Source organism: Macaca fascicularis, chromosome 11 (genome assembly GCF_037993035.2).
Source record: "Macaca fascicularis isolate 582-1 chromosome 11, T2T-MFA8v1.1".
NCBI classification, from domain to species: Eukaryota; Metazoa; Chordata; class Mammalia; order Primates; family Cercopithecidae; genus Macaca; species Macaca fascicularis.
In genome coordinates, this window is record NC_088385.1 from 125,058,032 (window position 1) to 125,082,490 (window position 24,459).

Genomic DNA, 24,459 nt, shown 5'->3' on the forward strand with positions numbered 1-24,459 from the left:
CCAGTGGCTCACACCTGCAATCCCAGCACTTTAGGAGGCTGAGGCAGGTGGATCACTTGAGGTCAGGAGTTCAAGACTAGCCTGGCCAACATGATGAAACCCCATTTCTACTAAAAATACAAAAATTAGCCAGGCATGGTGGTGCATGCCTTTAGTCCCAGCTACTCAGGTGGCTGAGGCAGGAGAATCACTTGAACCTGGGAGATGGAGGTTGCAGTGAGTCAAGATTGTGCCACCGCACTCCAGTCTGGGCAACAGAGCAAGACTCTGTCTCAAAAAAACAAAAACAAACAAACAAACAAACAATTTTCTTTATAAACTACCCAGCCTCAGGTATTCCTTTACAGCAACAGTAAATGGACAGACACAAAAGATGATGAACCTCATCTGTCTTGTTCACTGCTCCACCCTCAGCACGTAGAAACTGTACCTGGCACATAGCACGTGCCCAATTAGTATTTGTCAAGCGGAAAATAGCTTGGACTAGAACGAAGAAGCTTGAGCGAAGCATCTCTAAAGTTTGAAAGGAATGAAACACAAAGAAAAAGAAAGGAAGAAAGGGAAGGAATTCAGTCCACTCTGACATCCTGGGATTTCTTCCTCAGAAGAACTCTCAAATGCTTCTCCCAGGAGAAAGGAAGGCAGGTGAACTCCCAACCCCAAGACAAAGCAAAACAGACTCACTGATCTGCACCACGCAGCTGGCGCCCGACTCTGGCCCAACTATGTGGCTTGTAACACACTTGAACTTCTTGCCATCCGACAGCTGGGACTCGCTCAGCATTTCCACCCCCAGCTTTGACTTGCCCACGATTACACCTCCTGGCTCTTCTATCCACAGGAAGTCAGGGTCAGGGTATCCCCCATCCCAGCGACAGGTGAGCTGCAGCATGAACGATCCTGATGCCATCTGTGCCCAGCACTGGGGAGCTGATGGAGGGGGGTCTGCAAAACACCAGAGGAGAGCATGGGCTGAATCACAGACTCTAGGATCAGCCACTTGGCTGACTCTAAGGATGGTAGAACCAGGGTCTCAGAGAGATATCAACCACCGTTAGTGTCAGTGTCCAATAGCTCCTAGCACAAATTCATGCCTGACAACACTCAGGTTTCCTCTGTTGGGTGTTAAATCTCTGAGGACCTGGGTCTCATTCGCCTTTGTATTTCTTTCTTTCTTTTCTTTTTTTTTTTTTTTTTTTTTTTGAGACGGAGTCTCACGCTGTTGCCCAGGCTGGAGTGCAGTGGCACGATCTCGACTCACTGCAAGCTCCGCCTCCTGGGTTCACGCCATTCTCCTGCCTCAGCCTCCTGAGTAGCTAGGACTACAGGCGCCCGCCACCGCGCCCGGCTAATTTTTTGTATTTTTAGTAGAGACGGGGTTTCACTGTGGTCTCGATCTCCTGACCTTGTGATCCGCCCGCCTCGGCCTCCCAAAGTGCTGGGATTACAGGCTTGAGCCACCGCGCCCGGCTTTTTTTTTTTTTTTTTTGAGACAGAGTTTCACTCTTGTCGCCCAGGCTGGAGTGCAGTGGCATGATCTCGGCTCACTGCAACCTCTGCCTCCCAGGTTCAAGCAATTCTCCTGCCTCAGCCTCCCAAGTAGCTGGGATTACAGGCATGCGCCACTGTGCCCCGCTAATATTTGTATTTTTAGTAGAGACAGGGTTTTGCCATGTTGGTCAGGCTGTTCTTGAACTCCTGACTTCAGGTGATCCACCTGCCTCAGCCTTCCAAAGTGTTGGGATTACAGGCGTGAGCCACCGCGCCCAGCCTCGCCTTTGCATTTCTTATTTATTTTTTAATCTATTTTTTTTTTAATACAGACAGGGTTTTGCCATGTTGGCCAGGATGGTCTGAACTCCTGGCTGGCCTCAGATGATCCACCTGCCTCAGCCTCCCAAAGTGCTGAGATTACAGACATGACTACCACGCCCAGCTCCACTCTGCATTTCTACAGTGGTTTTTGTCCAAGATATTTGTGTATGGGAGTGTTTGGTTGGTGTTTCCACCCCTGAGATAAAGGTTCATGGACCACTTGTTCACAACAGTGCTAGAGGGCCTGGTGCCTGTGACAGTCACACTGGGTCCACAAAAAGAATGTATATAGATGGATAGATGAACACATAAATTGTGGTCCATCCATGCAAGGAATGGACTATTATTCAGCCATTAAAAGGAATGCATTACTGATACATGCCTCAACATAGATGAACCTCAAAAACATGACGACAGGTGAAAGAAGTCAGACACAAAAAGCCCCACATTGCATGATCCATTCATATGAAGTGTCCAGAACAGGCCAACCCACAGGGACAGAATGCAGATTGGGGGTTGTCCAGGTCCGGGGAAAAGAGGGAATGAGGGTGATTGCTTATTGGGTACAGGATTTCCATTTGGGATGACAAAAATTCTTTGGAGGGCCAGCTGTGGTGGCTCACGCCAGTAATCCCAATACTTTAGGAGGCTGAGGTGAGCAGATCACTTGAGCTCAGGAGTTTGAGATTAGCCTGGGCAACATGGGGAGACCCTGTCTCTACCAAAAATACAAAAATTAGTCGGGTATGGTAGCACATGCCTGTGGTCCCAGCTGCTCTGGAGGCTGAGGTGGGAGAACTGAATGGCTTGAATCCGGAAGGTGCAGGCTGCAGTGAGCAGAGATCGCGCCACTGCACTCCAGCCTGGGCGACAGAACGAGACTCGGTCTCAAAAAAAAAAAAAAAGAAGAAAATGTTTTGGAACCTGACACAGGTGATGGTTGCATAAAAGCACTGAATGCCACTGAATTATACATTTTTCTTTTTACTTTTTTTTGAGACAGAGTCTCACCCTGTTGCCCAGGCTGAAGTGCAGTGGCACAATCTCAGCTCACTGCAACTTCTGTGTCCCAAGTTCAAGTGATTCACCTGCCTCAGCCTCCTAAGTAGCTGGGATTACAGGCGTGAGCCATTGCACCCATTCAATTGTATGTTGTTAAATGGTTAATCCTATGTACTTTCACCTCAATTTAGGGGAAAGAAAAAAAAGAATGCATTAGTGTCCTTCCATGGCTCCCAAGCACTCTCCTGCACCCCTGCATAGCAGCAAGCTTCTAGAAGGGATTATTCCCTCCCTGAGTGTAGCAGCCCCGGGTGTGTGTATTGGGGGAGCCACAGATATATGTTCAGAAGAACCATGTAGCAGGCATGCCTTTAAGGACAAACAGGAGGCCGGGCACAGTGGCTCACGCCTGTAATCCCAGCACTTTGGGAGGCCAAGGCAGGCAGATCACCTGAGGTTGGGTGATCTGATCAACATGATCAGATCAACATGAAGAATGTTGCCTGATCAACATGAAGAAACCCCGTCTCTACTGAAAACACAAAATTAGCCGGGTGTGGTGGGGCATGCCTGTAATCTCGGCTACCTCGGGAGGCTGAGGCAGGAGAATCGTTTGAACCCATGAGGTGGAGATCGCAGTGAGGTGAGATCACACCTTTGCACTCCAGCCTAGGCAACAAGAGCGAAACTCCATCTCAAAAAAAAAAAAAAAAAAAAAAAGACAAATGAGAGAGGCACAAACGTGCAGTTCGTAAGTTCATAAAGGGTTAAGGGGAAGAAGTAGGGCAGAGCAGTGCTGCTTACGCACAGTAGACCAGGAGCTCGGTGGTCACCTTTCGATGTCTCTTGCTGAGCAGATTCAAGGCCAAACAGGTGTAGTTCCCTTGGAGGCGTGGCGACATCAGTAACAGCGAGAAAGAGTTGACTGTCAGATTGTGGCCGAAGGACTCACTGCTGGAATTCAGGGCCTGGAACCACCATTCAACCAAGGGTGGTGGCCTGGAGCTGCTGTTGCAACTGAAGTCCACCCCGGAGCCCCTGGCTGCGTAGAGGGTGCCGTTGGGGAGTGTGCCGGTGGCTGCGATGTGGACCTCAATCTGATAGGGGCCGCCTGGGAATGACAGAGGGAATAGGATGGCATTAATTATGTAAGAGTTCATTTGATTGTCACTGGGCGCGGTGGCTCACGCCTGTAATCCCAGCACTCTGGGAGGCCGAAGCGGGCGGATCACGAGGTCTGGAGTTCGAGACAAGGCTGACCAACATGGTGAAACCCCGTCTCTACTAAAACATTAAAACAAAATTAGCTGGGCATGGTGGCGCACACCTGTAATCCCAGCTACTCAGGAGGCAGAGGCAGCAAGAAACCAAGAGGCAGAGGTTGCAGTGAGCCGAGATCGTGCCATTGCACTCCAGCCTGGGCAGGCGACAGAGGGAGATTCCGTCTCAAAAAAAAAAAGAGTTCATTCGATTGCCTTACCAACTCTAATATATAAACGAACAGGAAACAGCCAATGAAGAGTACGGTATCTAATACTATGTGACAAATGCTATGCCAAGTGTCCTGATACATTATTTCATTTAATCCTGGGTGACTATGTGAGATTTTATTAGGGGCATAAATCTTTACAGAACAGCAAAAGTATATATTGCTCCTTAAAAAAAAAAAAAAAAACAAGGCCAGGCGCGGTGGCTCAAGCCTGTAATCCCAGCACTTTGGGAGGCCGAGGCGGGTGGATCACGAGGTCAGGAGATGGAGACTATCCTGGCTAACATGGTGAAACCCCGTCTCTACTAAAAATACAAAAAACTAGCCGGGCGTGGTGGCGAGCGCCTGTAGTCTCAGCTACTTGGGAGGCTGAGGCGGGAGAATGGCGTGAACCCAGGAGGCGGAGCTTGCAGTGAGCCGAGATCACGCCACTGCACTCCAGCCTGGGAGACACGGCGAGACTCCGACTCAAAAAAAAAAAAAAAAAAAAAAAACAAAAAACTGTAAGGGCTAGACACAGTAGCTTATGCCTATAATCCTAGCACTTTGGGAGGCTGAGGTAGGAGGATCACTTGAGGCCAGGACTTCCAGACCAACCTGGAAAACATAGTAAGACCCCATTTCTATAAAAAAATAAAAATTAGGGCTGGCATGGTGGCTCATGCCTGAATTCCCAGCACTTTAGGAGGCCGAGGGAGGTGGACCACTTGAGGTCAGGAGTTCAACACCAGCCTGGTCAACATGACTAAACCCTGTCTCTACTAAAAATACAAAAATCATCTGGGCGTGGTCGCGCATGCCTGTAATCCCAGCTACTAGGGAGGCTGAGGCAGGAGAATCACTTGAACCTGGAAGGTGGATGTTGCAGTGAGCCGAGATTGCGCCACTGCACTCTAGCCTAAGCAACAGAGAAAGACTCCGTCTCAAAAAAAAGAAAAAAAAAAACAAACCCAACACTGCAAGGGCTAGGTACAGTAACTCATGCCTGTAATCCTAGCATTTTGGGAGGCTGAGGTAGGAGGATCACTTGAGGCCAGGACTTCCAGACCAACCTAGGAAACATAGCTAGACCCAATCTCCACAAAAAATTTAAAAATTAATGCCGGCACAGTGGCTCATTCCTGAATTCCCAGCACTTTCGGAGGCTGAGGCAGGCAAATCACTTGAGGTCAGGAGTTCAAGACCAGCCTGGTCAACATGACTAAACCGTGTCTCTACAAAAAATACCAAAATTAGTTGGGCATGGTGGCACACACCTGTAATCCCAGCTGCTCGGGAGGCTGAGGCAGAATTGCTTGAACTTGGGAGACAGAGGTTGCAGTGAGCCAAGATCGCATAACTACACTCCAGCCTGGGCAAGAGAGTGAGACTTCGTCTCAAAATAATAAATAAATAAATAAATAAATAACCAGGTGGGGTATCACGTGCCTATAGTCCCAGCTACTCAGGAGGCCGAGGTGGGAATCTGGCTTTGGCCTGGAAGGTTGAGGTTGCAGTGAGCCATGATCTTGCCCCTGCACTCCAGCCTGGGTGACAGAGTGAGACCTTGTCTCAAAACAAAACAAAACGCTACAGAATGGAAAGTGTATCTGTGCAGCGAAGAATTAACACAGCAGTCCTGGGACTCTGGCTTTCCTAGAAAGGCCTGCTTGCAAGGCCGGCCATTGGCTGCTATCCGGGAACTTGGATTTCAGGAGAATTCCCATCATTCCTAGAACTGAGAAGAGTGGCTTGCTGTGCCTAAACTATGCAAACAATCTGGTTTAAACTGGGCCTAGTATGGTGGCTCATGCCTGGAATCCCAGCACTTTGGGAGGCCAGGTGGGTGGATCACCTGAGATCAGGAGTTCGAGACCACCCTGGCCAACATGGTGAAACCCCGTTTCTACTAAAAATGCAAAAAATTAGCCAGGCATGGTAGTGGACACCTGTAATCCCAGCTACTCAGGAGGCTGAGGCAGGAGAATCGCTTGAACCCAGGAGGTGGAGGGTGCAGCGAGCCGAGATCGTACCATTGCACTCCAGCCTGGGCAACAAAAGCAAAACTCTGTCTCAAAAAAAAAAAAAAAAAAGTGGTTTAAACTGAACACCTGTTTTCCTTCTAGGAGTCAGGAATTCAGTAACTGCAAGGCAGAAGGTGCCCACATGATGAATCCCCAACAAAAAACCTTGAGCACTGAGTCTCCAATGAGTTTCCCTAGCAGACATTCGATGTGCGTAGCCACAACTCATTTCTGGAAGATTTCAGTGTATCCCATGTGACTCCGCTAGGAGAAAACTTGGAAACTTGCGCCTGATTACCCTGGGTTTATTCCCATGCGCCTCTTCCCTTTGCAGGTTTTGTTTTGTATCCTTTTGCTGGAATAAATCATCCTACGTGCTGAGTCCTGTGAGTCCTCTTAGCAGATCGTCAAACCTTGGGGACCCCCAGCACAATATCACACTAAAAAGCAAGAAACAGGGCCGGAGGCCAGGCGCGGTGTCTCACGCCTGTAATCCCAGCACTTTGGGAGGCTGAGACGGACAGATCACAAGGTCAGGAGATCGAGACCATCCTGGCTAACACGGTAAAACGCCGTCTCTACTAAAAATACAAAAAAATTAGCCGAGCGTGGTGGTGGGCGCCTGTAGTCCCAGCTACTCGGGAGGCTGAGGAAGGAGAATGGCATGAACCCGGGAGGCAGAGCTTGCAGTGAGCCAAGATCTGGCCACTGCACTCCAGCCTGGGCGACAGAGCGAGACTCCGTCTCAAAAAAAAAAAAAAAAAAGAAACGGGGCTGGATGCAGTGTCTCACGCCTGTAATCCCAGCACTGTGGGAGGTCGAGGTGGGTGGGTCACCTTAGGTCACGAGTTTGAGACCAGCCTGTCAAACACGGTGAAACCTTATCTCTACTACAAATACAAAAACTAGCCGGGTGTGGTGGCACATGCCTGTAATCCCAGCTACTCAGGAGACTGAGGCAGGAGAATTGCTTGAACCCAGGAGGGGGAGACTGCAGTGACCTGAGATCACGCCACTGCACTCCAGCCTGGACGACAGAGTGAGACTGTCTCAAAAAAAAAAAAAAAAAAGCAAGCAACGAACTAGTCTGACCTTGGCCAAATTACCCTCCTCAGCCTCCATGTCCTCATCTATAAAATGGGGTGATGACAGTTACCACTTCCTGGGGTTGCGGTGACAACTACACGAGTGGGTGCAGTGAGGCACTGGGAACAGTGCGGGCATGTTGGAAACACCTGATGAATTGTTAGGCCTCATCTCAGTTCTTTTCACGTTTCCTTTTTTTTTTTTTTTTTTTAATGAGACAGAGTTTCACTCTTGCTGTCCAGGCTGGAGTGCGGTGGGGCTATCTCAGATCACCGCAACCTCCGCCTCCCAGGTTCAAGCCATTCTCCTGCCTCAGCCTCCCAAGTGGAGTAGCTGGGACTCCAGGCGCCCGCCACCACACCTGGCTAATTTTTGTATTTTCAGTAGAGACGGAGTTTTACCATGTTGGCCAGGCTGGTCTCGAACTCTTGACCTCAAATGATCTGCCCATCTCAGCCTCCCAAAGTGATGGGATTATGGGCATGAGCCACCGTGCCCAGTCTTCTCTTCACATTTTTGAACTTCCTTCTTGTCCCCTGAAATGCCTTCCACTGTTGGTACCCAGGACCTCTAAGATTCTGCATCCCCTTGAAGAATATATCTCCTCCCAAAATATATATAATTATTACTTGTCAATTCAAACGTTTCTATTTTAGTTTTTGTTACTTTTTAAAATTACGTATTTATGTATTTGAGATAGGGTCTCCCTCTTTCACCCAGGCCGGAGTGCAGTGACACAATCACAGCTCACTGTGGCCTCAAACTCTCAGGCTTAAGCAATCCTCCCATCTTAGCCTCTCGAGTAGGTGGGACTACAAGCACGCAACAGCACACCAGCTAATTTTTAAATGTTTTATAGAGATAGGATCTCGCTATGTTGCCCTGGCTGGTCTCAAATCCCTGGGATCAAGCAATTCTCTCACCTCAGCCTCCCAAAGTGGTGGGATTACAGATGTGAGCCACTGCACCTGGACCAATTAAACATTTTTTAAAAGACTGTACCTAACAGCTGTTTATCCTTAAGTAATTTAGTGTCCTACCTCTCCCAGAGACTTCCTCTTTAAAAAAAATAAAAGTAGGCCAGGCATGCTGGCTCACGCCTGTAATCCCAGCAACTTGGGAGGCCAAGGCAGGTGGATCACTTGGGGTCAGGAGTACGAGACCAGCCTGAGCAACATGGCGAAAACCCATCTCTACCAAAAATACAAAAATTAGCTGGGCCTGGTGGCGGGCACTTGTAATCCCAGCTACTCGGCAGGCTGAGGCAGGAGGTTTCCTTGAACCTGAGAGGCCGATGTTGTCATGAGCTGATATTGCACCACTGGACTCCAGCCTGGGCCATGGAGCGAGACCCTGTCTCAAAAACTAAACTAAAAAAAAATTAAAATAAAAATAAATCCAGGAAGCACAATGTTTAACCAAAAGAATAAATCTATGGCTGCAGATTTTTGAACAGAAATAGGCCAGCAACAAAAATTATTTGCAGCCGGGCGCGGTGGCTCACACGTGTAATCCCAGCACTTTGGGAGGCTGAGGCGCACAAATCACCTGAGGTTGGGAGTTCTCAAGACCAGACTGACCAACATGGTGAAACCCCATCTCTACTAAAAATACAAAATTAGCCAGGCGTGGTGGTGCATGCCTGAAATCTCAGCTACTCGGAAGGCTGAGGCAGAAGAATTGCTTGAAACCAGGAGGCAGAGGTTGTGGTGAGCCGAGATTGTGCCATTGCACTCTAGCCTGAGCAACAAAAGTGAAATTCGGTCTCAAAAAAAAAAAAAAAAAAAAATTATTGGCTGGGCGTGGTGGCTCACACATGTAATCCCATCACTTTGGGAGGCCAAGGTGGGCGGACCACAAGGTTGGGAGTTCGAGACCAGCCTGGCCAACACAGTGAAACCCCATCTCTACTAAAAACACAAAAATTAGCCAGGCACGGTGGCATGCACCTGTAGTCCCAGTTACTCGGGAGACTGAGAAGGAGAATTGCTTTAACCCGGGAGGCGGAGGTTGTGGCGAGCCGAGATCATGCCACTGCACTCCATCCTGGGCAACAGAGTAAGAGTCCGTCTCAAAAAAAAAAAAAAAATTATTTTGTGGGAGGAAACAGCTTTCGCAGATAGACCTCCTCTGCCTATGTCCAAACCCATTGTATAACTATAGAAATCATGGGTTTCAAAGGACAATGTTCTCATGAAGTTGCAGCTGGCTCCTAACAGTTTCAGGGATCTGTTGGAATCACGTTGCCTCCCGGGGAAAACTCAGATCAAGGTTCGGGAGGTGCTCAAATGTCCCATTCGCCATTGCTGGCTAGTTGGTTAGGTATGCGGATCAGCAGATCTCCAGGCACACCAACAGTTGGCACGCCAATCAAGCACTGGGCACGTCCAGGGTACTGGCAGCCAACGCCAGGTACTGTCTCAGCTCGGACAAGTCTGTGTCTTTCACACTGCAGCCCCAGAGGGGTCCCAGTCACCCGGCATGGACAGTGTGGACCCCCAGACACCAGCTGGAAGAGATTTTTGCCAAGCACAGTTCTCAGCAAGAAATGGAGCTGGTGTACAGGGACTGAATGAGAAGGAAACAGGTAGAAGAATTCAAAATTTAAAAAGAAAAACCAGCAAATGAGAAAGCCTAAAGGGGACTCCCGAATTGTTCAGTGTTCAAAATTAATAGCTCATCTCTAAACCCCTGGGGTTTGAGGCTTTTGTGTTTTTTTGAAATGGAGTCTCGCTTTGTCGCCCAGGCTGGGTTGCGATGGTGCAGTCTTGGCTCTTTGCAACCTCCCCCTCCCAGGTTCAAGTGATTCTCACACCTCAGCCTCCACTGTCCTTCCTACAAAATGAAAAGAGTGCTAATGACTTATATCACTGGGTTACTGAAGGATCCAATAAGGTAATATAAGCAGGGCACTTAGCCTGGTCAATATTCAGCAAGTGTTATCTGACATTGTTATCAGCATATACTTGTAGATTGATTCTAGCACAGGGGTCGGCAAATGCTAGCCCACCATCTGTTTTGTATAACCCAAGAGCTAATGATGGATTTTAATGATGAGCACTTTTGATCAATCTGACGAGAGAACACTACCTGTGAATCCCAATTAAGTGAAATACTATCCTCCCCGAAAAAGGAGTTCCATTCTTCTCATTAACAGATCTGTACTGCAAAAAAGTTATCAATTACTATTTTATGTATACAAATATATAAATTACATATTTCATATAAAATATTATATTAGTTATATGTAAATATATACTTATATACTACATATTATATTATTTTATTGATATAAAATATATTTAAATATCATATTATTTATATATAATATATATTTTTTATAATATATAAAGACTATATATTTAGTATATAGTTTGTAATATATAAAGACTATATATTTAGTCTTTACTAAAAATACAAAAATTAGCTGGGCGTGGTGGCACATGCCTGTAATCCCAGCTACTCAGGAGGCTGAAGCAAGAGAATCACTTGAATCCAGTGAGCTGAGATCGCGCCACTGCACTCCAGCCTGGGCAAGAGAGTGAGACTCCATCTCAAACAAACAAACAAACAAACAAACAAACAAAAACAGATAAGCTTGGCAAGACCCAATTTTGGGCAAGACCCAAAATAAATAATATTTATTTTATTGAGGTCAGGAGTTCAAGACTAGCCTGGCCAACATGGTGAAACCCCATCTCTACTAAAAATTCAAAAATTTGCTGGGTGTGGTGGCACATGCCCGTAGTCCTAGTTACTCCAGAGGCTGAGGCAGGAGAATCACTTGAACCTGGGAGGCAGAGGTTGCAGTGAGCCAAGATCATGCCACTGTACTCTAGCCTGGGCGACAGCAGTAGACTCCATCTCAAAAACTAAATAAACAAAAATAAAAAATAAAATAATTAATTAAAAAGAAAATTTATTTTTAATTTTTTAATTTTTTATTTTTTGAGATAAGGTCTCATTCTGTCACCCAGGCTGGAAAGCAGTGACCTGATCACGGCTCACTGCAGCCTCAGCCTCCCAAGGCTCAGGTGATCCTCCTGCCTCAGGCCCCGCCAGCAGCTGGGACTACAGGCGTATTCCACCACACCCAGCTAATTTTTGTATTTTTAGTAAAGACAGGATTTTGCCACGTTGCCCAGGCTGGTCTTGAACTCCTGGGTTCAAACGATCCACTCACCTTGGCCTCCCAAAGTGCTGGGATTACAAGTATGAGCCATCACACCCGGCCAAAAAATTTTTTTTAAGTTTTGCTGGCCAGGCACGGTGGCTCACGCCTGTAATCCTAGCATTTTGGGAAGCTGAGGCAGAAGATCACATGAGTCCAGGAGTTCGAGACCAGCCTGGACAACATGGCAAAACCCCATCTCAAAAAACACCAAAGAATTAGCCAGGTGTGGTGGTGCAGGCAGGTAGTCCCAGCTATTTGGGAGGCTGAAGTGGGAGGCTCACTTCAGCCCAGGAGGTGGAGGTTGCAGTAAGCTGTGATTGCGCCAGTACACTCCAGCCTGGGTGACACAATGAGACCCTCCCTATCTCAAGAAAAAAAGGAAAGGAAAAGCTTTGCCGAATCCCGTTCTAGAACGATCTACGGCTGCTGCCTTCCTGTTCTCTGCTGTCCTCTTTGACATCAGAATTCACTTCTTTTCTTTTCTTTTTTTTTTTTTGAGACGGAGTCTCGCTCTGTCGCCCAGGCTGGAGTGCAGTGGCCGGATCTCGGCTCACTGCAAGCTCCGCCTCCCGGGTTCACGCCATTCTCCTGCCTCAGCCTCCCGAGTAGCTGGGACTACAGGCGCCGCCACCACGCCCGGCTCATTTTTTTGTATTTTTAGTAGAGACGGGGTTTCACCGTGTCAGCCAGGATGATCTCGATCTCCTGACCTCGTGATCCACCCGTCTCGGCCTCCCAAAGTGCGGGGATTACAGGCGTGAGCCACCGCGCCCGGCCTTCACTTCTTTTCTTACCCACCACAAATATAGGTTGGCCAGTCAAGAGCTGCAAAAGGTTCATTTACATCTCAGTATCTTGAGTTCCTTGCTAACAGGAAAAGTTACCTTATCTTCAGCCATTTACTCTTCAGACCAGCAATCTTATTTGAAAATGACTTCAGGCCGGGCGCGGTGGCTCAAGCCTGTAATCCCAGCACTTTGGGAGGCCGAGATGGGCGGATCATAAGGTCAGGAGATCAAGACCATCCTGGCTAACGCAGTGAAACCCCGTCTCTACTAAAAAATACAAAAAACTAGCCGGGCGAGGTGGCGGGCACCTGGAGTCCCAGCTACTCGGGAGGCTGAGGCAGGAGAATGGCGTAAACCCGGGAGGCGGAGCTTGCAGTGAGCTGAGATCCGGCCACTGCACCCCAGCCTGGGCCACAGAGCAAGACTCCGTCTCAAAAAAAAAAAAAAAAAAAGAAAATGACTTCATAATGCACCCCACAGTCTGTGCTAATCAGTTAATGTGTACTTCTCCAATAGGATGAGGTCTGTGGGAAAACTTAAAGACTGTGATATCACCTTTACAGGCAAAATCAACAACCCACTGCCTCTTGATCTCCCTAGTGACTGCCACTCAGAGCCCATCCCAGAGATCTGCAGGCTCCTGTAAGCACCAATCTCTGCCACAGATAAGCTTGGCAGGCCGGGCATGGTGGCTCACGCCTGGAATCCCAGCGCTGTGGGAGGCTGAGGTGGGTGGATCACTTGAGGTCAGGAGTTGGAGACCAGCCTGGCCAACATGGTGAAACCCTATCTCTACTAAAAATACAAAAATTAGCTGAGCGTGGTGGCATGTGCCTGTAATCCCAGCTACTCAGGAGGCTGAAGCAAGAGAATCACTTGAATCCAGGGGGCTGAGATCGCGCCACTACACTCCAGCCTGGGCAACAGAGTGAGACTCCCTCTCGAACAAACAAAAAAAAAACAGGTAAGCTTGGCAAGACCCAAATTAATCAATCCTTGGGCAAGAATCACCCCACCTTCTGAGCAGGCACACACAAGTTTTCTTCGGTGTACCCAACATTCCCCTTCCCTAGGAGTCTACACTGTGAGAAGACATAGTGACACCACCACCAACACACAAAAGCACTGCTGGTGGGTCCATATCAGACAGGCCCATCAGCCAGGAAACATGCATCTTTCCTGAGATTCCCTTTCTTGGAAGTTTGGAGTGAAGGCCACATCACTGGCTAGAGAGGAGCTCCCCATCCCCCAAACCCAACTGAATCCTAAGCCTCTTGGAGGTCGACACAGACCAGCTTCCTCATTGCTCACATGCTAGCTGGTTCCATTGTTCCCTAAACACTTGCTTGGCCTAAGAAAAACAGACACAGGGAGAGCCTGGCACTGTGTACCATGAAATCTAACTGGGGTCTTTCATGGGCTGATCTATCTCTTGATATCTCAGCTCCTCAAATGCATACATAAGAGACAATATCTTTTTTAAAAAAAGAAAAACACGAGGCCGGGCGCGGTGGCTCAAGCCTGTAATCCCAGCACTTTGGGAGGCCGAGGCGGGTGGATCACGAGGTCAGGAGATCGAGACTATCCTGGCTAACATGGTGAAACCCCGTCTCTACTAAAAATACAAAAAACTAGCCGGGCGTGGTGGCGGGCGCCTGTAGTCTCAGCTACTTGGGAGGCTGAGGCGGGAGAATGGCGTGAACCCGGGAGGCGGAGCTTGCAGTGAGCTGAGATCCGGCCACTGCACTCCAGCCTGGGAGACACAGTGAGACTCCGTCTCAAAAAAAAAAAAAAAAAAAAAAAGAAAAACACAAAGTTGGCTGGGCACGATGGCTCACGCCTATAATCCCAATACTTTGGGAGGCCGAAGCAGGCGGATCACCTGAGGTCAGGAGTTTGAGACCAGCCTGGCCAACATGGTGAAACCCTGTCTTTACTAAAAATACAAATAATTAGCCAGGCGTGATGGCACATGTGTATAATACCAGCTACTTGGGAGGCAAGGCAAGAGAATCGCTTGAACCCGGGAGGCGGAGGTTGCAGTGAGCTGAGATTGCGCCATTGCACTTCGGTCTGGGCAACAAGAGCGAAACTTCATCTCAAAAAAAAAAAAAAAAAAAAAAAAGCACAAAGTCAGCCGGGCACAGTGGCTCACACCCTGTAATCCCAGCACTTTGGAAGGTTGAGGCAGGCGGATCACTTGAGGTCAGGAGTTCGAGACCACCCCAGGCAATACGGCAAAACAAAACCCTGTTTCTACTAAAAACACAAAGATTATTCAGGCATGGTAGTGGGCGCCTGTAATCTCAGCTACTTGCGAGGCTGAGGCAGGAGAATAGCTTGAACTCAGGAGGCGGAGGTTGCCGTGAGCTGAGATCATGCCAGTGTGGGTAACCAAGTGAAACCGTGTCTCAAAAAAAAGTGTACCAAGAAAGTGCACCTTCCCTATCTGACCAGCCTGTCTGCAGGTAAACACATGGCTGTTCCAATATCATACCCACTCCAATCTGGAGGTCGCAGGGATGGGTCAATTGATGAAATAAACAGCTGTGTAGCCGGGTGAGGTGGCGCATGCCTGTAAGCTCAGCACTGTGGGAGGCTGACACGGGAGGATCGCTTGAACCCTGTAGTTCAGGATCAGCCTGAGCAACATAATGAGGCCCTGTCTCTGCAAAAATATTTGTTTAATTAATTAATTTATTTACTTGTGTATTTTTTTGAGATGGAGTCTCACTCTGTCGCCCAGGCTGGAGTGCAGTGGCGAAAACTCAGCTCACTGCAAACTCCGCTTCCTGGGTTCAAGTGATTCTCCCACCTCAGCCTCCAGAGTAGCTGGGATTACAGGTGTGTGTTACCACACTCAGATAATTTTTTTGTATTTTTAACAGAGATGGGGTTTCACTATGTTGGCCAAGGCAGTCTCAAACTTCTGACCTCAGGCGATCGGCCCACCTTGGTCTCCCAAAGCACTGGGATTACAGGCATGAGCCACCACTCCCAGCCTAAATTTAAAAATTGAAAATAAAAAAAAAAGAGAAAGAAAAGAAAAGAATAGAAAAGAAAGAAAAACGGCCTTGGCAGCCCTTAACTGCTCTGGACCAAGGGATTTCTGTACATTTAGAAGCAGAGTTCCAATCCCGATGGAAAGACCCTTCAACCTCACCTTTCAATTAACAGGGAGCAGTGCACACTCTTGTTGTGGGATGAGTGATGAATGGACACCACAGGTACCCATTCCAGGGAGGTTGAATTGCCCTGGGCCTACAGAAAACCTGACCTCCTACAAGACTGAGACACCAAATGCCCACCGATGGACAAGCAGAGGACCAGGGGGTAAGGAGAGAGAAATCTGGCAACCCCCTACTGCCATTTCCATGTTTCTACAGCATCTCTGTCCAGTCACACATCCCAGGCCACTTGCAGATAACAAACTGTCATACCTTGTTCCCCCTAGATTCCAACGCCATATTAGAATGTTTCCAAATCGTTCTCCTTAAGAGAAGGAGGGGGCTGGGCGAGGTGGTTCACATCTGTAAGCCCAGCACTTTGGGAGGCCAAGGAGGGAGGACTGCTTGAGCCCAGGAGTTCAAAAACAGCCTGGGCAATATAGTGAGACCTTGTCTCTACAAAAAACTAAAAAGTTAGCCGAGTGTGGTGGCACACACCATTAGTCCCAGCTACTCGGGAAGGTGAGATAAGAGAATCACTTGAGCTTAGGATTTCAAGGCTGCTGTGAGCCGAAATCACACCACTGCACTCTAGCCTGGGTGACAGAGTGAGATCCTGTCTCAAAAAAAAAAAAAAAGAGAGAGAGAGAGAAGGAGGTAATGTGACCCAGCTAGCAACCACATCAGTGAAAAGATATGGGCACACAGAGTCCCCAACCCACAGCAAGACCTGTTCGAAAGACCCAGATGAGGCCGGGTGCGGTGGCTCATGTCTATACTCCCAGCAATTTGGGAGGCCAAGGCGGGCAGATCACGAGGTCAGGAGTTCGAGACCAGCCTGGCCAACATGGTGAAACCTCATCTCTACTAAAGATACAAAAAATTAGCTGGGCGTGGTGGCGCATGCCTGTAATCTCAGCTACTCGGCAGGCTGAGGCAGGAGAATCACTTGAACCCGGGAGGCGGAGGCTGCAGTGAGCTGAGATTATACCATTGCACTCCAGCCTGGGCGACAGGGTGAAACTCTGTCTCAAAAACAAAAAGAAAAAGGACCCAGATGGAAACTGGTTGATTGTTGAGAACTTGAGATGGACTGCCCAATGGGAGTCCCCTCACTGGCTTAACCACTGGATCCAGTTCAAGTGTGCTGAGGGCTACATGAGTTTGTCTCATTAGTGCATACCACAAATCTGTAACTCGTTCCACCGTTACCCTCGATTTCACAGACAATAAAACTAACATTGGAGTTCAAGGGACTTTCCCAAGGTCACACAGACGACAACTAGTAGAACGTGGATTTGAACCTAGGTATCTGGACCACTCCACAATACCACTGCCATCCCAGAAAGACAGGCTGAATCAAACCTAATGTATTTTCCCAAATCTACGCAAAAATGACGGCCAACTCCAATCAGAGATACCATGCCCTTCCCGCTGGCCACTGTCGGGGGAGCAACACAGGGTTCCCTGAGGCAGAGGAGGGTCTGGTGTTTTGTCCAGGGACCTCCTAAGATGAGAGCCAGGAGACCAAGCCCAGAGGGCTCTGGTGTGTTTGAACCGAAAGGGATCTGTGTCTGGTTTTCACAAACAAGCCGTACATTAGTCAAGGACTCCATGTATTTCCAAGTGAAGAGATTTCCACGCTATGAATCACAGCACAGTAACGAAGACACGCACAGGACTTGCCTGGAGGGAGCGCAAAGTGCCACGGGAATTCAATGACGTTTTTATTTCTTTTCTTTTTTTTTTTTTTTTTTGTTGAGACAGAGTCTTGCTCTGTCACCCAGGCTGGAGTGCAGTGGTGCAATCTCAGCTCACTGCAACCTCCACCTCCCCGGTTGAAGTGATTCTTGTGCCTAAGCCTCCCAAATATCTAGGATCACAGGTGCGCATCACCACCCCTGACTAAGTTTTGCATTTTTAGTAGAGATGGAGTTTCACCATGTTGGCCAGGCTGGTCTCAAATTCCTGACCTCAAGTGATCCATCCGCCTCAGCCTCCCAAAGTGCTGGGATTACAGGCGTGAGCCGCTGCGCCCGGCCAAGAGTTCAGTGACATTTTTAAAAATGTTAAGTTCACGTTCATTGTAACAAGACCTTGCCTTTATCTCCCTAAAGGGCAATAACAAAACTAGTCCATCCTCCAATAAACTTAGCCAATTATTAACAAATCAGTGTCCGTTCAAGTCATCACAAACTAAAGAGAGTGGCCGGGCGCGGTGGCTCACGCCTGTAATCCCAGCACTTTGGGAGGCTGAGGCGGGCCGATCACGAGGTCAGGAGATCAAGACCATACGGGCTAACACAGTGAAACTCCGTCTCTACTGAAAAAACAAAAAATTAGCCAGACGTGGTGGTGGGCGCCTATAGTCCCAGCTACTCCAGAGGCTGAGGCAGGAGAATGGCATGAACTTGGGAGGTGGAGCTTGCAGTGAGCCGAGATAGTGCCACCGCACTCCAGCCTGGGCAACAAAGCAAGATCCCGTCTCAAAAAAATTAAAAAATAAAAAATAAAAAACTAAAGAGAGTGATGATAAAGAAACAAAAAGTTGCAATGTCACCTTACTCCACTGTGGATAAAAGATAAAGTTATTGGGCCGGGCGCGGTGGCTCACGCCTGTAATCCCAGCACTTTGGGAGGCTGAGGCGGGCCGATCACGAGGTCAGGAGATCAAGACCATACGGGCTAACACAGTGAAACTCCGTCTCTACTGAAAAAACAAAAAATTAGCCAGACGTGGTGGTGGGCGCCTATAGTCCCAGCTACTCCAGAGGCTGAGGCAGGAGAATGGCATGAACTTGGGAGGTGGAGCTTGCAGTGAGCCGAGATAGTGCCACCGCACTCCAGCCTGGGCAACAAAGCAAGATCCCGTCTCAAAAAAATTAAAAAATAAAAAATAAAAAACTAAAGAGAGTGATGATAAAGAAACAAAAAGTTGCAATGTCACCTTACTCCACTGTGGATAAAAGATAAAGTTATTGGGCCGGGCGCGGTGGCTCAAGCCTGTAATCCCAGCACTTTGGGAGGCCGAGACAGGCGGATCACGAAGTCAGGAGATCAAGACCATCCTGGCTAACACGGTGAAACCCCGTCTCTACTAAAAAATACAAAAAACTAGCCGGGCGACGTGGCGGGCGCCTGTAGTCCCAGCTACTCGGGAGGCTGAGGCAGGAGAATGGCGTAAACCCGGGAGGCGGAGCTTGCAGTGAGCTGAGATCCGGCCACTGCACTCCAGCCTGGGCGACAGAGCGAGACTCCGTCTCAAAAAGAAAGAAAATAAAAAGATAAAGTTATTCATTGATGAGATGGACAGGAAGGGATGACTAATTACTTTGGGCAGGAGGACCGAGGGAGACCAGCCAGCAGTTGCCATGGGCTCACAGTAGGAAACAAACAGTGGGGCCAAGATGGGTGACATTTTTTATGCACCCCCTTCATTCCTGGCATCACCCAGGAATTTATCCCGGCATCTCCAGACACAGAAACACTGCCCTGATGGATGATGCCCTAATCTTTGAGAACTGGCAGAAACCTTAGACATCATCCAAAACCCAAGAGGTGTCCTGGAGGTCTCTCTTTCCTTTATCTTCCACTTCCGATCCACCAGCGAGTCCTGCTGGTCTCCTTCCAAAATATTTTCCAAACCTGTGCATTTTCACCAAGGCCACTGTCGCCACCCTGGTTCTGGTCACCGACTTTGTATACCTCCGATTGTCTTCCCTATTTTATTTCATCAGCTCTACTTGATACCAAACACATACATTTTCCATGTGCTAATGAAATGGTGCCACACCCCTGCGGGAAGCTCCAGGAGTTTCTCCTGCACACAGAATAAAATCACAACTCCTGGCCAGGCACAGTGGCTCACGCCTGTAATCCCAGCACTTTGGGAGGCTGAGGCAGGCAGATCACCTGAGGTCAGGAGTTCAAGACCAGACTGGCCAACATGGTGAAACCCCTTCTCTACTAAAAATACAAAAATTGGCCGCGCATGGTGGTGTGAGCCTGTAATCCCAGCTACTTGGGAGGCTGAGGCAGGAGAATCGCTTGAACACAGGGGATGGAGGTGGCAGTGAACCAAGATTACGCCACTGCACTCCAGCCTGGGCAACAGTGTAAGACTCTGTCTCAGAAATATAAAAAATAAAAAAATAAGGATGTCAGTCAACCTGGGCTAGTGCTCACCGTAATGATCTCCTCTTAACTTGATTGTATCTGCAAAGACCCTATTTCCAAATAAGCTCACATTCGTAGATACCAAAGGTTAGGATTTCAACATATCTTTTTGGGGGACGTAATTCAACCCATAGCACAGGTCCTACTTGGCCCCAGTCTGGCCTGGACTCCCGTATTTCACACAGCCTGCCCTCTTATACACAAGGCCCCTGCCACACCAGCCTTCTCCCTATCTGTGAATGCATCACGCTCAGCTCAACCTGTCTTGTTCTGCCTGAAAAGAGAGCTGGCAGAATTCTTCTCCTTTTATTTTTTCAGAGACAGGGTCTCTGTCTGTCACCCAGGATGGAGCGCAGTGGCATGATCATGGTTTACTGCAGCTTTGATCTCCTGGGCTCAAGCAATCACCCCACCTCAGCCCCTCAAAGTGCTGGGATTACAGGCATGAGCCACTGTGCCCAGCCCTATTTACCAATCAGTTTAAATGTTACTATTTCCAGGCCAGGTGCAGTGGTTCATGTCTGTAATCCCAGCTTTTTGGGGGATCAAAGCAGGTGGATCACTTGAGGTCAGGAGTTCAAGACACGCCTGGCCAACATGGAGAAACCCCATCTCTACTGAAAATACAATAGCCGGCCAGGCGCGGTGGCTCAAGCCTGTAATCCCAGCACTTTGGGAGGCCGAGATGGGCGGATCACGAGGTCAGGAGATCGAGACCATCCTGGCTAACACGGTGAAACCCCGTCTCTACTAAAAAATACAAAAAAAACTAGCCGGGCGAGGTAGCGGGCGCCTGTAGTCCCAGCTACTCGGGAGGCTGAGGCAGGAGAATGGCGTGAACCCGGGAGGCGGAGCTTGCAGTGAGGTGAGATCCGGCCACTGCACTCTAGCCTGGGCGACAGAGCGAGACTCCGTCTCAAAAAAAAAAAAAAAAAAAGAAAGAAAATACAATAGCCAGGTGTGGTGGTGCACATCTGTAATCCCAGCTACTCAGGTAGCTGAGGTGTGAGAATCCCTTGAACCCGGGAGGCAGAGGTTGCAGTAAGCCAAGGTGGCACCACCGTACCTCAGCCTGGGTGACAGAGGGAGACTCTGTCCCAAAAAAAAAAAAAAAAGTCACTACTTCCCAAATCTGCCCTGTGGCCTCCCAATTTAAAATGTTTCAGAAAAATCACATTAACTTGTTTCTCATCTGTCCGCCCCACTGGGCTGCTCACACCTGTGGCCCAGTGCCCAGACCAGTGTCTGGCATCAAGCTCTCAATGAATCTATGCTGAATAAAGGAATTAGTAGGTTCTTTGTTTTACAAATGATGAATCTTGGATCCAGAACAGTGAAGTGATTACATGGGTATTTCTCTATTTTATTATTATTATTATTATTTGAGACAGAGTTTCATTCTTGTTGCCTGGGCTGGAGTGCAGTGGTATAATCTCGGCTCACTGCAACCTCCACCTCCCAGGTTCAAGCGATTCTCTTGCCTCAGCCTCCCGAGTAGCTGGGAATACAAGTGTGCACCCCCATGCCTGGCTAATTTTTGGTATTTTCAGTAGAAATGGGGTTTTACCATGTTAGCCAGGCTGGTCGTGAGCTCCTGACCTCAGGTGATCCGCCTGCCTCAGCCTCCCAAAGTGCTGGGATTACAGGCGTGAGCCACCACACCTGGCCTATTATTTTTATTTTGAGGCAGGATCTCACTCTGGAGCCCAGGATGGAGTACAGTGGCACCATCTTGGCACACTGCAACCTCTGTCTCCCATGCTCAAGCAATCCTCTCCACTCAGCCTCCTGAATAGCTGGGACTACAGGTGCATGAAACCATGCCCAGCTAATTACTATTTTCTATACTTTTTGTAGAGCTGGGGTCTCACTACGTTGCCCAGGCTGGTCTCAGACTCCTGGGCTCAAGCAATCATCCCACCTCAGCCTCTCAAAATGCTAGGATTATGGGCATGAGCCACCATTCCTGGCCTCCCATGGATATGTCTACTAAACTACATGCCCTGAATCTAGAGCATGGATGTCCTTCTAATCCAGTGACCAGCAAACTCTCTCTGTTAAGGGCCAGAGAGCAAATAAATTTGGCTTTGAAGGCCCTAGGATCTATGTCACAGCCACTCACCTCTGCCATAGTTAGTAACAAAGATAGAGATAATATGTAAATGAATGAATGTGGCTATATTCCAATAAAACTTGATTTACGAACACCAACATTTGAATTTCATATGTTTTTTTTTTCTTTTCTTTTCTTTTTTTTTGAGACAGGGTCTTGCTCTGTCACCCAGGCTGGAATGCAGTGGCATGATCACAGCTCACTGCAGCCTCGACCTCCATGGGCTCAAGCAATCCTCCCACCTCAGCCTCCTGAGTAGCGGGATCTACAGGCACACACCATCATACCCAGCTAATTTTTTCACTTTTTGTAGAAACGGGGTCTCACTATGTTGCCAGGGCTGGTCTCAAACTCCTGGGCTCAAGTCATCCATCCGCCTCAGCCTCCCAAAGTGCTGGGATTACAGACGTGACCCACTGCACCTGGCTTCATATGATTTTCATGTCACAAATATCCTTTTTTTTTCAATCATTTAAAAATATAAAAAATATTCACAATTGGCTGGGCAGGGTGGCTCACGCCTGTAATCTCAGCACTTTGGGAGCCCGAGGCGGGCAGATCACAAGGTCAGGAGATTGAGACCATCCTGGCTGACACAATGAAACCCCGTCTCTACTAAAAGTACAAAAAAAAAAAAAATCAGCTGGGCGTGGTGGCAGGCACCTGCAGTCCCAGCTACTCGGGCGGCTGAGGCAGGAGAATGGCGTGAACCTGGGAGGCGGAGCTTATAGTGAGCCAAGATCGTGCCACTGCACTCTAGCCTGGGTGACAGAGTGAGACTCCATCTCAAAAAAAAAAAAAAAATTCATAATCTGCAGGCCATACAACAGCAGGCTGTAGTTTACAATCTCCCACTCTAAATTCCTTTTTTGTTTTTGTTTTTGTTTTTTGTTTTTTGAGATGGAGTCTCGCTCTGTCGCCCAGGCTGGAGTGCAGTGGCGCGATCTCGGCTCACTGCAAGCTCCGCCTCCTGGGTTTACGCCATTCTCCTGTCTCAGCCTCCTGAGTAGCTGGGACTACAGGCGCCCGCCACCGCGCCCGGCTAATTTTTTGTATGTTTAGTAGAGACGGGGTTTCACCGTGGTCTCGATCTCCTGACCTTGTGATCCGCCCGCCTCGGCCTCCCAAAGTGCTGGGATTACAGGCGTGAGCCACCGCGCCCGGCCTCTAAATTCCTTTTTTAATAATTTTTTGTAATGTGGAGTCTCACTACGTTAACCAAGCTGGTCCCAAACTCTTGGCTCAAGTGATTCTCCCGCCTCAGCCTCCCAAAGTGCTGGGATTACAGGCATGAGCCACAACACCCGGCCTGCTGTAAATTCATACGTGTATATCAGCAGATATGATAGACTGTTTTGGGAAAGTGCAATAGGAAGGGTGGCTCGTGCCAAGCCCTGTACTTAGCACCGCAGTATAAGAGTGCTCACTATAGCCAGACTTGGTAGCTCACGCTTGTAATTCCAGCATTTCGGGAGGCCGAAGTGCACACATCACGAGGTCAGGAGTTCGAGATCAGCCTGACCGACATGGTGAAACCCCATCTCTACTAAAAACACAAAAATTAGCTGGGCAACGTGGCGGGCACCTGTAATCCCAGCTACTTGGGAGGCTGAGGCAGGCGAATTGCTTGAACCCGGGAGGCGGGGGTTGTGGTGAGCCGAGATTGCATCCGGCTGCACTCCAGCTTGGGCAACAGAGTGAGAGTACGTCTCAAAAAATAATAATAATAAAATAAAATAAAAATAAATAAGAGTGCTCACTACACTCGACAAAGCAGGCAATGTATTATTCCCCATTAAGAAACGAGGAAAACTGGAGCTCAGAGATATGAAGCTACTTACTCAAGGTGACACAGAACTCAGTGACAGCCTTTGCATTGGGATTCAGGCAGTCTGACTTGACTCTGTATGTTTTTTTTAGAGGCAGGGTCTCCCTGTGTTGCCCAGGCTGAAGTGGGGTAGCTATTCATAGGTGCAATTATGGTACATTGCAGCCTGGAGCTCCAGGACTCAGGCAATCCTGAGTGGCCAGGACTACAGTCCCACACCACTGCACCTGGCTTTGATTATGATATACTGTAACTTTGTTACATAATAAAATGATATTAATAGCAAAGATGATATTAACAACAAGCTAAAAATAAAAGCTTATTAATATGCCAGGAGCCTTTTAAAGCACTTTATTTGTTTTTCTTTTTTTCTGAGACAGAGTCTAGTTCCGTCGCCCAGGATGGAGCGCAGTGGCATGATCTCGGATCTCCGCAACCTCCACCACCCGGGTTTAAGTGATTCCCTTGCCTCAGCCTCCCGAGTAGCTGGTATTAGAGGCACCCACCATCACGCCTGGCTAATTTTTGTATTTTTAGTAGAGATGGGGTTTCACCATGTTGGCCAGGCTGGTCTCAAACTCCTGGCCTCAGGTGATCTGCCGGCTCAGCCTCCCAAAATGCGGGGATTACAGGCATGAGCCACCATGCCTGGCCTAAAGCACTTTATAAACTGGTATCTATTCTTCACAGCAATTCTAAGAAGTAAGAATTTTTTATATTTTTTTATTTTTATTTTTTTGAGACAGAGTCTCGCTCTGTTGCCCAAGCTGGAGTGTGGTGGCATGATCTTGGCTCACTGCAACTTCTGCCTCCCAGGT

The 24,459-nt window shown here is 48.3% G+C and overlaps 1 protein-coding gene across 8 annotated transcripts in view; it reads right to left on the reverse strand.

Annotated features, from left to right (window-relative positions):
* Positions 1-24,459, reverse strand: part of VSIG10 (V-set and immunoglobulin domain containing 10) — a 50,203-nt gene that overhangs the window by 15,318 nt on the left and 10,426 nt on the right. For 5 of the 8 annotated variants that reach the window (XR_012420725.1, XM_074007992.1, XM_065524866.2 and 2 more), the window contains 2 exons: positions 3,626-3,928; positions 685-945 (listed from right to left, as the gene is read on the reverse strand). Coding sequence is in view for 7 of the 8 variants with exons in the window: in XM_074007992.1 (XP_073864093.1) it covers positions 685-945; positions 3,626-3,928 (564 nt within the window). In the remaining variant the exon portion in view is untranslated. The remainder of the gene's footprint in view (positions 1-684; positions 946-3,625; positions 3,929-24,459) is intronic. The other 3 variants (XM_074007996.1, XM_074007995.1, XM_074007994.1) reach the window with 1 other exon arrangement.